This window comes from Oreochromis niloticus, linkage group LG1 (assembly GCF_001858045.2).
Source record: "Oreochromis niloticus isolate F11D_XX linkage group LG1, O_niloticus_UMD_NMBU, whole genome shotgun sequence".
Classification (NCBI taxonomy): Eukaryota; Metazoa; Chordata; class Actinopteri; order Cichliformes; family Cichlidae; genus Oreochromis; species Oreochromis niloticus.
In genome coordinates, this window is record NC_031965.2 from 24205507 (window position 1) to 24217607 (window position 12101).

Sequence of the window (12101 nt, forward strand, 5' to 3'; positions counted from 1 at the left end):
TTCTTTTCTTTTTTTTTTAGATAACTGGAGGAAACAATTTCTTTCAATAAAAGTGAGAAAGAAGTAACCCGACTGTGCTTTTTTTTTATGACTTTGAAACTGAAGTAATGCTTCATTATGACAATTACCAGCAGGGGGGGCACAATATAAAATTTTACAATTTTTGTGGAAGATTCAATGTTTCGTCCTTAAGTTTAATAATTAAAGCCTTAAACAAAATTCTGGTTGGCAGCATTTTGCTGTCACTACCAAGCAGATCTTCATTTCATGACAAATTCAAAAACACTGCACATAAGCAAACATTTTTAATATCAACCAGCTGCTTGTTTTCAAATGGTGCTCAGAAGGTATTTTTCTCCCTAGCACAGCTTTGTATGCTCTTTAGCAACATACAGTCTGCCCAGTCAATAAGACACAAATTCTTACAGAAGCAAAAACACAATGCATATGATGCACATAACGCATATAAAGTAAAGTAGTTGTCAGTCTTCTCTTACAGCTTTTAGTAGTTTCAAATTATTACAGATATTTTAGGAGTTTTGTGATTTAGTGTTCTAGGACTCGGTAACCATTCACTTTCTTATTTAACAAACAGGATGAAAACGGTTTCACATTTCCTCTTAAACTCAGCTGAAAGCAGCGTTAGATTTCAGTATTGTCAGTCAAGTAATAAAACATGAATGCAACGGTTTGTTTTAACACAAAAATAATTTGTTAAAGTAAACTTAACAACTGGAACACTGATGGGTTTTTCAGCATTCTGGTGGCAAATTATTCATGTTTGTTTTTTTCAGCTAAACACATTTTGTGTGGAATCTACAAATTTTAGATCCTTCTTAATTTTATATACTGTTCCATAGAAATATGGAAGCAATTTCCTTGTCTCGTGCGGAGGGTTTTATTGAACCTTACTTAAAAGGCATTGAAGCTGCCACTAAAATGGAGCTAAGGTTTTCAGTTACAAAAGAAAAAAAGCACAAACATCTGTTTTGTTGATGTGATGCGACAAACAAAAACCCAGAGGGTCGATTCTCATGAATGCGTCTTATTGTTTACTACAGTTCAACATCAGACTTTCAAATTTCCAGTTTCAAATTTCCGTTTGAGGGTTACTCACACATAGCCATACTGTACATCACATTGAGAACATTTTTACTGGTAACACTGTTTCTATTGCACAAACACAAGGAACATTTACATCTTAAAAAAAAAAAAAAAAAAAAAAAAAAAAAAAATCTGGCAAGCAGATTTGCCCTTTTCTAGCTACAAAACATCAAGCCATCAAGATGGTTTGCAGTGAGAAAAGGGGGGAAAAAAAATCACTAAAGAACACTCGGTTCATTTTGTCTTTCTCGGAAAGTAACAGTTTCATTTAAAACTTCATGTTAGTGTCCTGCACCAAAAGAAAATGTCAAGTTCCTTAAATAATTAAGATTATTAAGATTCACATTTGTGTTCAGTAGTCTACATAAAATCCACTCGCTGACATGGACGTTTTCACATCATCTGGATTGCAATGGCTTTTTTGTTCTTTACCTTATAGTATATGGTCTTTTTAAATTAATAAATATTATTGTAACAACATGTTGATAGTGGACAATTTATTTCCAAAGTACTGAACGAATATCTCTGGATGACCTTTATAAAACTGTCCAAGCATCCGTCTCTTTTCTTTATCAGAGAGCGTAGGGCTCTCGTGGACTGTCCGCAATAAAGACACGAGCTCCTCTTTAGTGGTTTTTCGTGTGTTTTGTGAATACACCTCAGTGCTTACTCTTGTTGAGTACGCTGATCCTGGAGTAAAGAGAGACAGAAAACCAAAAATTAATTCCTCTTTGTGCCCCCAGTTAACAGAAATAGCAGTTAAATATCTGAATGTACGCAATGATGACTGTGAGGGGTAAAAATCTGCAAACCTGTCAACATATCTGGATCCTTCCCTTTCACAATATTCGTTATTCTGTCACTAACCATCTTGTGCAGTGAGACAGGAATCTGGTGGGAGAGACAGCAAAAATATTATAACTTCTCCTACAAACAAATATGCTGTTACTTGTTTGTAGCGGCTGTAAAGGACATAAGATAACATCCCTCCTACAACACTGGACACACACTAGCAAAGAGACAAACTGGAAACACTCACTTTGAACAGATCGCAGTGGTTATCCATCATGAACAGAACCATCAAGTCCACCTTTCCTTTGGAGAGTCTTCTGCTGTAGATAATGGCACGTGAGAAAGACCTTTTCACCGCCATTCTGTTCTCAATCTAGGAGAATTATCTAGGGTTAGTAAAAAGCCAGCAAAAATGTACAGACTTCCACAAGATACACCCTTAGCGCTGACCTCTTTGTGCAGTTTGACCTCCTCCGGTTTGGCTGCAACAGACATGAATCTCAGGAGCCGACGCAGCTCCTCCCTGCTGCGAGAGTCCTGCAGCTTCAGGCTCAGCTGGAGCGCTTCCACAGCTTGCTCTCGCTTCCCGTTCACTGTCGATAAAGCACAAAAGTTGCATTAAAAAGGCAGGGATGCAGTTACATAAACCTAAGATCTGATTCACATCCATCACTGTAAACTTGTATCTATACAAAAGAGCTGACAGAGCCTTCTCATACCGAGTAGTTCGGAAATGCCGGAGTGGATATCGAAAATGTGGTTGCTAAGCAGAGGTGGCTGTTGTGTGTGTCCGTAGTGCTTAGTCAGGACTTGATACAGTAGTCTTTTACACCGGATCAGGTCATCTCCACAGGCAGCCAGACCTCGACTGATCTCCACCACCAGTTCATCAGGCAGAAACTCCAGACAGTCCACTGCTCCTGACATCCACTCATCAGCCCTGAAGAGAGGAAAGTATTATGATTTAATATTTATATGTGCATTTGAGATTTTGCCTTTATTATTAGAATTAATAAACAAAGTTCAAGACAGTCTGTAGTCAAACTGAAGTTTTGCAGTTTTGTGGTGTGCATATAACTACTACATGTAAATGCAGGGACACAGTTCTACACAGTTCCAATGAATAACCATTATTACAATGACTCTTATCTCTACACCTCCACATGATTTTACTACCAAATAAAAAAAGCAGTGCTCAATTGGTGAGCGCTTTTCTTTAAGTTAAAGAGCAGGACAAGTGCAAATAGACATGCTGTGCCATTTTATACACATTGTACGTCTGCAGAGCAGCAGAAAATGAGTATCAGCAGACCAGCTAATCTGGTGAGGCGTGGCGTGAAAGTCTTAAAGTCTAACAAAGGTCACCAGAAACACTCATGTGAATTGATCAACGTTTAGAAAACGAAGAAGAAAAAATGAGTGGACTTACTGAGCCTCACTGAAGGCCTTCAGAACCTCTCTGTCTAGGTAGCTTGATGTATACAACAGGTCCGGGTCACTGTCCATGCCATGTAGGGCACGCCTCGATGTCTCCTTACCCTCTAACAAGCTCTCCAACAGGGGGAGCTCTATTAACTGCAACAGTCTGAACACTGCCTGCTGGTGCCACACTTCATCTACAACTGTGAAAACACCATATAAGTCACAAATACACAGTGTAGAATGCTGAGTCATATGCAGCGTGAAAACACAGTGCCTGTTTTATGTCACGCTCATCAAAGACAGAAAGCAACTTACGCTCTTGCGAGAGGCCGAGGTTGATCATCTGAGGGGTAATCGTCGAGCTGAGGTTGAGGTTTCCCAGCACGTCCTCAAGTGATTTGTCTGTTGTTTGTGCTTCTTTCCTGCAGAGTTGCGTAATCGCAGCAATCAGTCAAAATAGAGGAGGCAAAATAAACAGACATATTACAGGAACAGAAGTGGCATCAGTAAACAAATGTTTTATGGAGTATGTCTGATTCAATCACAGTTTGCTGCTGTTTTGATTGTGCATATTTCATTTTAAAAATGCTTATTTTGCAAATAAGCATTTTGCAAACACGAGCTATTTCTGACTGAAATTAAATAGGACAAACAGGATTTCCATTAAACAAAAGCCACTTTTTTCCCCTGTTTGTTTAAATTATACCTATTAAGACTGACTTAACCCATGCTGCAAATAACAAAAGCCTTGTTCAAACACTAAAACAGCATATGGTTCCTTTGAATCTTTCATCTCTCATTACAGCCATCAGACCTGCTGTCTGCCCATGTCTGTCCCTCCCACAACAACATCAGATTTTAAAGAGATCAAAAGAGTGTAAACACAAAGTGCTGAGGCCATGTGTTAGCCCCGTATGCTTAACGCATTCTGCCAAACTTTGCTATCCTAACAGCCTGTGTAAAACTCTGAATTCTCCAGCATCAAGGTAAAGGAAATTTTAAAGTTTCAAGCCGAGGTAGATGAGATGTTTGGTGCCATTATTTGAGTGTAGTTAAAGCCAAAAAGAAGAAGAAGTTTGAAATTTGATCGAAATCCTTACAGTTTACGAATGTGTGCAAGTGTTTTATGTGAGCAAGTCTTTATATTGTTAATTTAATCTCATGTTTGTTTTTATGCATTAGTGCTGCGTCGCTCTTGGCCAGATATCCCATGTAAAAGAGATCCTTGATCTCAGTGATTTAACTGGTTAAATAAAGCTTAAATAAATGAAACAATAAAATTAAACAATAAAATAAAATGAAAATGTACAATTTTGTGTTTCAAAGGTGAGTCACAATTGGGAGGTCACCCAAGAAATAGTGTTGTACATGTTATAAAACAGGTCTCACATATTAACATAACAGGTTAATTGCTGATGGTGGTAACTTGATCTGTACTAGCCTGCAAATCATTCCACCTGTTTTCTGTTTTTGCGCTCAGCTTTATTTTCAGTATGCAGACAATCACGCCATTATGGATCTGTGGCTGTGGCTCAGGAGGTAGAGCGGGTTGGCTACTGACAGAGAGCCTAACCATCAAGGTTAGGGTCTGACATGTCAAAGTATCCTTGGCCAGGATACTGAAGTTGCTCCCAATACATCGATCAAAGTGTGAGTGTGTGACTGTTATGTCAAAACTGCTTAGGGACAGATCAAGGTGCTTGTATGAATATATGTGAATGAGGCTTGCAGTAGCAAAGCGCTTTGAGTGCTCAAATAAGAGTAGAAAAGCACTATGTTAGTACCATTCCAGTCCAAACCTTCAATTCGAAAACAAATCAAATGTTTGGGAGATAAAACAGTATGATTTATATCTACCTAATCATTATTTATAAAATATTAGATTTGGGGAAAAGCACTAGCTGAAAATTATCAACTGAAATTGAAAATTTGTGAAATCAATGCATGACTGAATGTTCTGACTCTAAAACCTTTTGTTCATGCCAAACCAGTTTTTAGAAATCTTACCATCTGAAGCTAAACTGGATTTAACCACTACCTTAAAGGAATGAGAGCTAAGCAAATCACAGATTACATCTGAAATAGTTACTTTATGTCTGTACCTTTCCCGTAGAGGACTATAGCCCTTCGTGTTTCTTTCCATGCTTGGTGAGTCATAGCCGCTCTCAATGGTATTAGTGGAAAGAGAATTGGTGCCAGTCAGCGTAGATGACGAGTTAGTTTCTGGACTCAGGAACCTGTATAAACTGAAACTGCTGTCCTCAAATGTAGTTTTTCTTCTTTTCCTTCCCAAATACTTTAATTCCCACGGGCTCAAATACCCTCGAGTCCATGAGCGCCTGACAAAGTTTGACAGCTTTATAGCGGGGTACTGCTTCATCTCCAAAAAAAACGGTTGAGGGTGATGTGTGCCAGCACCACATCCACTGCCTCTGAACCCAAGAAACAGTCATGGTAAGACTTCAGGTTGTGACGCCGACGTTTGACCTCCACGCGAGTATGCAGATTTGAAATGATGCTGGTCCAGATGTAGGTGGCTCGGAAAGGCTTCCCAGCCATGCCTCGTTCTGATGGAAGGATCAAGAGAAAGTGTTAGAAAGCTGTGAGTAATGATTAATGATGATATTGTGAGTTTGTGCATTTTGTCAACAAGTCTTCTTTCCTGTTCTGTGTTTGATTGTTGGGTCTTTCCTTTTTTGTCTTTGGAAAGAAAAACAAAAAAACAAAATAAAACTGTGTCATCCACCACAAGCCAGACTGGTGAAAGAAAGCAGAGCTAGCCTCGGTGAGATGTTGGTGTGGCTTATATCTCACAACAGGAAACATTTAAAGCCTGCTGAGCAAATGTTAGGAGTGAATCGGAGAGAGGCTCCCTGAGGCCAGCTGCCATAAATCAGGAACTGACAGCAACAGCCAGACTCCATGTTATGATAGCAGAACATGACAAAAATGATTACTGACCTATCTGTAAAACTTGAATGTGAAAAGCACTTGGGAACAATACAGCGGCAAGCAGATGTTCTCCCACTCTTTTCAAAGATACAACAGCTCATTGAGAACACAGGAAAGTGTGTGCTCGCTAATCTTGGTGATCTGTTGCCTAATGACATACATCTACGTCAAACCACTTCTCCCTCTGGGAGAGAAGAAACTGTCCTCAGTGCAGATTTACATATCGGGAAAGAACAACTGGGGCTGCAGCTGTTCAAGGAAGAACACCTTGCAAAGGTTTGTATGCACAATAGGAACATAACAGGGCGATGAGGCACTGATTTGAAATGTTTATTTCATTACTTTAAGACACTGAGAAAAGATCTAAATCCATACTATGCAGATGGCAGTCAAAAATAAATATAAACTCCCAATGAAAGACCAAAAAATCTTAAAGATTTGCCATGCTTTTTGTTCAACATAATTAGCAAAAGGAAAGAGCTGCATTATCACGATGAAATCCTTGATTTAGGAGTTGCAGCAAGACCATCTGGAGAATCCCTTCAGGGGTCCCTGGATTAGCGGGATTACCACAGTAAATTCGGATTTGAACAATTTCTATTAATGCTTGTTAAAAAGAAAAGAAAAAAAAGTGGGAGGTCAAATATGGGTCAAAGCAATCATGGGAACAGGCTGTGCTCTGTCACCTCTTGTTGCTTGCGCCAGGTTGAGATTTGAGCCCTGTTTGCATAGTTGACCCCAGTCACCTTCCCTATGACTATTGTCCTCTCTGTATAATAATAATAATAATAATAATAATAACAACAATAATAATATAAAAAGGGAGAATGCAAGGAGTGTCAGGTCTGCATTTCAGCTCAGGATAATAGTGCACTTCTGTTTGTACACATCAGTGGCGGTAAATAATCGCACAGGGAGCATTCAGCACTGGGATCATTCCCTCGTGAGAATGCTGGCTCATACAGTTGTTCCTACTGCAGTAAAGGGGAAAGATTTAGATTCTTTTTTGTTTTAACAAGAAAGAGGACCAATGCTTAAAAAGAGGCCTTAAACAGCAGGTTCTTAATAGCCTGTGGCAGATTCCTTCATTCGTCCAACATGTTGTGACTAGTAAGATTAACTGATCAAGCTTCAGGGCACAACATGAACACGCTATGGCTGAACGCCGTTTGGCTTTTTGGCCCCCATGGATTCGAATCCACATCGTAGACGCTGGCCCACGTCCACACAAACTACCCTCTTCTACCCGCTGTTTTTAACATAAACACTGCCCCACCTGCTGCTACACTGACCAAATGTCAAAGTGTCCCAAAAAAGTTGCGACCTATCAGTTATTAACTCATTCTCTGAAGAGTTAACAGAGCATAAAAAATAGGCTGGAATTTATGAAGGTCGTCCTCCTTTTAAAAGTATACTTTCTGTAAAGATTAACCGTGGTTTGTCATTTGTCACAACGATTCGACTTCACTGAATCAAGCTTTCTGATTTCTTTCTCTTTCCTGCTCCAGACGCACGGCGTGCGTAAAATCCATGAAATCTACATTAAATTGGGATTAAAAGACACATGTCGATAACGCAGATTAGAAACCTAAATAAGCAAACTCCTCAGATTGCAACAATATATTTACCACACGCACACAAAAAGTAACATCTAGCTTGGTCAAGTACGTGGAGTGGTTAAATCGATCTTACCTGGTGTTCGATGAACGAAAACTTCCTCCAGTGAGTGTAAAGAAAGCCATTCAGACCATGTCCCTGGTCTTCAATACACACCGTGACGCTCGCAACTAAACTACAGTCAACCCCGAAACTGTCTCCTCCCATCCCGATACATTATTCATGACCCAATCACCGCCCTCCCAGCGTGATAACGAGGCTCTCACTGTTTCCCTGAAGTTTAAATAGGCGCATTAAATACCTTATTTTGGATTTTACATTTTTTTACGCTTATCTCCACCAACTGAAAGTCTAAATAAAAGGCAAGCGATTACTACCATTGTTCAAATAAGGTTTCACTATCGGCGTTAGCTTTAATTATTTTATCATAGATTTGGTCATTATAATAGGATGCAGTGTGATCTGCAAAGGAGCTTTTAAAACTCACCGACTGGTGCTATCTGGAGTTACAGTAAATGCCTTTCATTTTCAAGTAATGCTCCAACATCCAGGAAGCTTTCACATAACCTTTTACAGACTAGGTCACACCCTAAAAGCCTACAGTGGAAGTAAATCTGGTCTGATAAAGACCTGCAGATATAGCTGTTCCCAGGAAGATGGGAGACGAGATTTTAAACATTTTTTTCAGGATAAAGTTCTAATTTAAGAATAAGGACATTGTGGGAGAGAGAGAGAAAACAACCTTTCCCATGTACTGCTAAAACAGTAGACACCACAAGTTGGACTGTAGGGACCTCAAGTGTCAAAAGCAAACCTGGCCTATTCCACCTAGTTTGGGGTCATGTGAACACCGTACTGCTGAATATACCGAGGTTAAATATCTCAAAAACAAACACTTACACACCCAAGAGCAAACACATATGAGCTGTAGCAGGAAGAGGTTTTATGAACTCAGAAAATACACTCTAACCTGATGCATTTTTTCTTTTCTAGACAAAATGTCAATCATTTGCAGGAAAGGAGACTGAAAGGCAGAGAGCTATTATTATCATCACAAGAGACAAGTATGGTGCAACAAGTGAGGTATGCAACCGAGGGAAACTGGTTCGATCAGTGCCCTCTGGGCTCTACGTATCTTTTATTTTGAAATACGCTGCTATTCACCAGCAGGTATGAGCAGAGACCAGTCTGTGCCCACAATAGATCCTACATTTCTTCTAATCAAGCGCAGATAGATAGATGTGGTTTGAACCCCCTATTCATACATCCACCTGAGCTGCTTCTGAGCAAGGCCAGTCTTACTGATTTACACATGCATTTTGGCTTTGTTTACTTTCACATTCAGTGTTTTACAGGCTTGACAACAAGTCTCTGCCTCAGCTTTTGTTATATCCGGGGGTTTTTGTGCGTGTCTTGTGTCTTTGTGACAAAATACCCATGACGCTTTGTCTCGAAATACCTGCCTCACATTCTTGTCTCATAAGAAAACAAAACCAGGGATGCCTGTAGTGCCAAACTGGTTGCTAACAGTTGTTGTACCTCGGGTTTGGAATGTATAATATCGAGCATTATGTGTGTTAGCAAAGCATGCCTCCCATTGTGGATTTATACAGTGATCACACATCTACATATGAAGAGCACATATACCTTCATTCAGGTGAAACTGGTTTCACCTATGCACAGCGGTCAAATATGCTGGTATTTTGTAAACTGACAACAGTTTACAAGAGTGCTGAGAGTGTGCTGAAGAGTAAAACCTGTTTTATGCCAGCACTGATATACAAGATGGGTGACAGACACAGAGAAAACACCCTTGTTAACACCATTAGTAATTCTAACCCACAAGGTCAAAGCAATATTTACATTTCTGTTATTTGCCAATTACCTGGAAGCTCCTGTATATTTCCCTCTCCTTCACCTTCACACTTATCAGTCATGCAGGTAAGATGATAACAAAAATATCCCCTAGGAATTTTCTCCAACAAAATTCATTCAAATAAGAAGACTACAGTTCTGTGAAAAACTAAGTACAGCCCATGATTCAGTAGCTTGCTGAACCACATTCAGCAGAAATAACTTGAATTGTTTTCTGTACAATTTTATCAGTACCTCATCTCTCTGGAGTAATTTGACCCCACTCTTCTTTACAATGTTCCTTCAGTTCATTGAGGTTTGTTTATTCACAGCCTTTGAATCAGTTTCATGTCTGTACTTTGACCAGGCCATTGCAGCTGCTTGATTCTTTTAATTTTCAGCCATTGTGTTGTAGATTTGCCGCTGTGCTTGGGATCATTGTCCTGTTGCATGACCCAGTTTCAGCAAACTTTAGTTCTGGGACAGATGTGTTCACATTCGACTCTACACTACTTTGTATTTGTGTTGGTATGCCATGTTTGGTTTTCACCGGGCGTGGCACTGGACATTTTCACCAACATCTCCACTTTGGTCTCATCTGTTCAAAGAACAGTATGACAGAGCTCTTGTGGTTTGTTCAGATACAACTTGCAAACCTAAGCTGTGTGGCCACATACTTTTTAAACAAAAAGGGGCTTTCTCCTGGCAACTCTTTCAAACAAGCCAAACTTGCTCCAGAACAACAAACTGCCAAAAAGTCTGCTTTTATAGAGGTGGCCACACTTACTGATGGTCAGTTAGGCAAGTTCGTTTGATTAGCAGCACCTGGCTGCTACTTGTCCTCTGGAAGCAGTAAAGGTGTACGTAGGTATTTTTATACAACTGCATATAAAAAATACAGTCTCGCAGCATGGAATGATACTGCACTAATAAAGTTAACAGTGATGGAGAAGAAGCCAGGGAAGAAGATATTGCTGGATTAACATTTAACCATGAACTGTATTCTATAAGAGGAGAATATGAGATTTACACAAGTTGGGAAGGTCTCTTAGAATGACTAAACTACTCCAGATTCCAAGATTTGCAGCTACCCACGTGGGCAAGTTAAATGCCTTCTGAAGAAACATTTTATGGTCAGTTGAGACAAAGATTGAGCCTTTAGGTCACAATGACAAGAAGTATGTTTGGAGGAGGAAACATTAACATGATCTGATATCGTCGTGTTGGTGTTGTTCCCAGATCATCATACTAAATGTTGTTCCAGGATCAACATTGCAAGTGACCAAACAGAATGTTGTGACGTCAATGTTTTGCGAGTTCGGGAAAAACTGCCGTAAAACAAAAAACTGTACTTAAGCTGCGAGAAACCGCCTCTGTCCGCCGATCAACGGACCGTGACCCTAATGCTAACCCTAACCCTTTAATAAACGGTAAGCAGAATTGATATTGTCCTTGCAACATTTGAATTTCATAAATGCACGAATGGCTTGGCACACAAAAGAATAACGTCACAACATTCTGATTGGTCACTTGCAATGTTGATCCTGGAACAACATTTTCATGATGATCTGGGAACAACACCAACACGACGATATCAGATCATCCGAAACATTAAGCTTTCAAACCTAGGAACACTGCACCATCGATCAAGCATGGTGGTGGTAGCATCATGGTCTGGAGCTGTTTTGCTACAACTGGCACTGGTACAATAAAGAATAATGAAGAACTACTCCAAAAGTCTTGAAATTCACCTCAAGTCAACAGCAAGATGGTTGCAACTTATACATCAAAACTGGTTTATAGAGCAGGCTAACATTAAGCTTCTGGAATGGCCTTCTCAAAGCTCTGGCCTCAACCTATTGAAAATTTATGGACCCGTCTGTGCCGGGACACCGACCAATAAAAATGAACTCTGGTAAGAATATCGAGGCAGAATTACGCCAAACGCTTGTTGATGGGAACCTGTAAAACACCTTGGAAGGTCTAGGCGAGGTGCAACTTTCTAAGTGGTATTTAACTAAATATCATTGGGCTTGTATGTATTTATTTGAGCCTGTATGTAAACTTATGACCCTGTGTTGATTAGAGAAAACCCAAAATTAATTCAAACTCGTTAAAAATGTAGACTGTACAATCATTCCACTCTAGAAAAAGAACAGTTCAAAAAATGATTAAAAGCCTCAAATTACCATAGTATTAATGCCTGTGTATGTATGCAAACGTCTCACAATGGTATGTGTTAGACAACTTTTGAAGTGCTGCAGTTGAGTAAAACCCAGCATAAACTACAGCAACAAAAGTGGAAAACCTTAAGTAAAGAACAAATATTTCAAAACTGACCGTAAATAAAAACTTAGTTG

At 39.6% G+C, this 12101-nt stretch overlaps 1 protein-coding gene across 1 annotated transcript; it reads right to left on the reverse strand.

Annotated features, from left to right (window-relative positions):
• Positions 1-290: 290 nt before the first annotated feature.
• depdc7a (DEP domain containing 7, paralog a) lies at positions 291-8174 on the reverse strand. Its single transcript, XM_019359244.2, is given in 11 exon segments — positions 291-1794; positions 1917-1995; positions 2144-2269; positions 2347-2489; positions 2616-2836; positions 3326-3518; positions 3634-3740; positions 5421-5593; positions 5595-5708; positions 5710-5885; positions 7963-8174. Coding segments are annotated over 10 exon segments (1548 nt in total). The 5' UTR covers positions 5878-5885; positions 7963-8174; the 3' UTR covers positions 291-1570.
• Positions 8175-12101: the final 3927 nt, after the last annotated feature.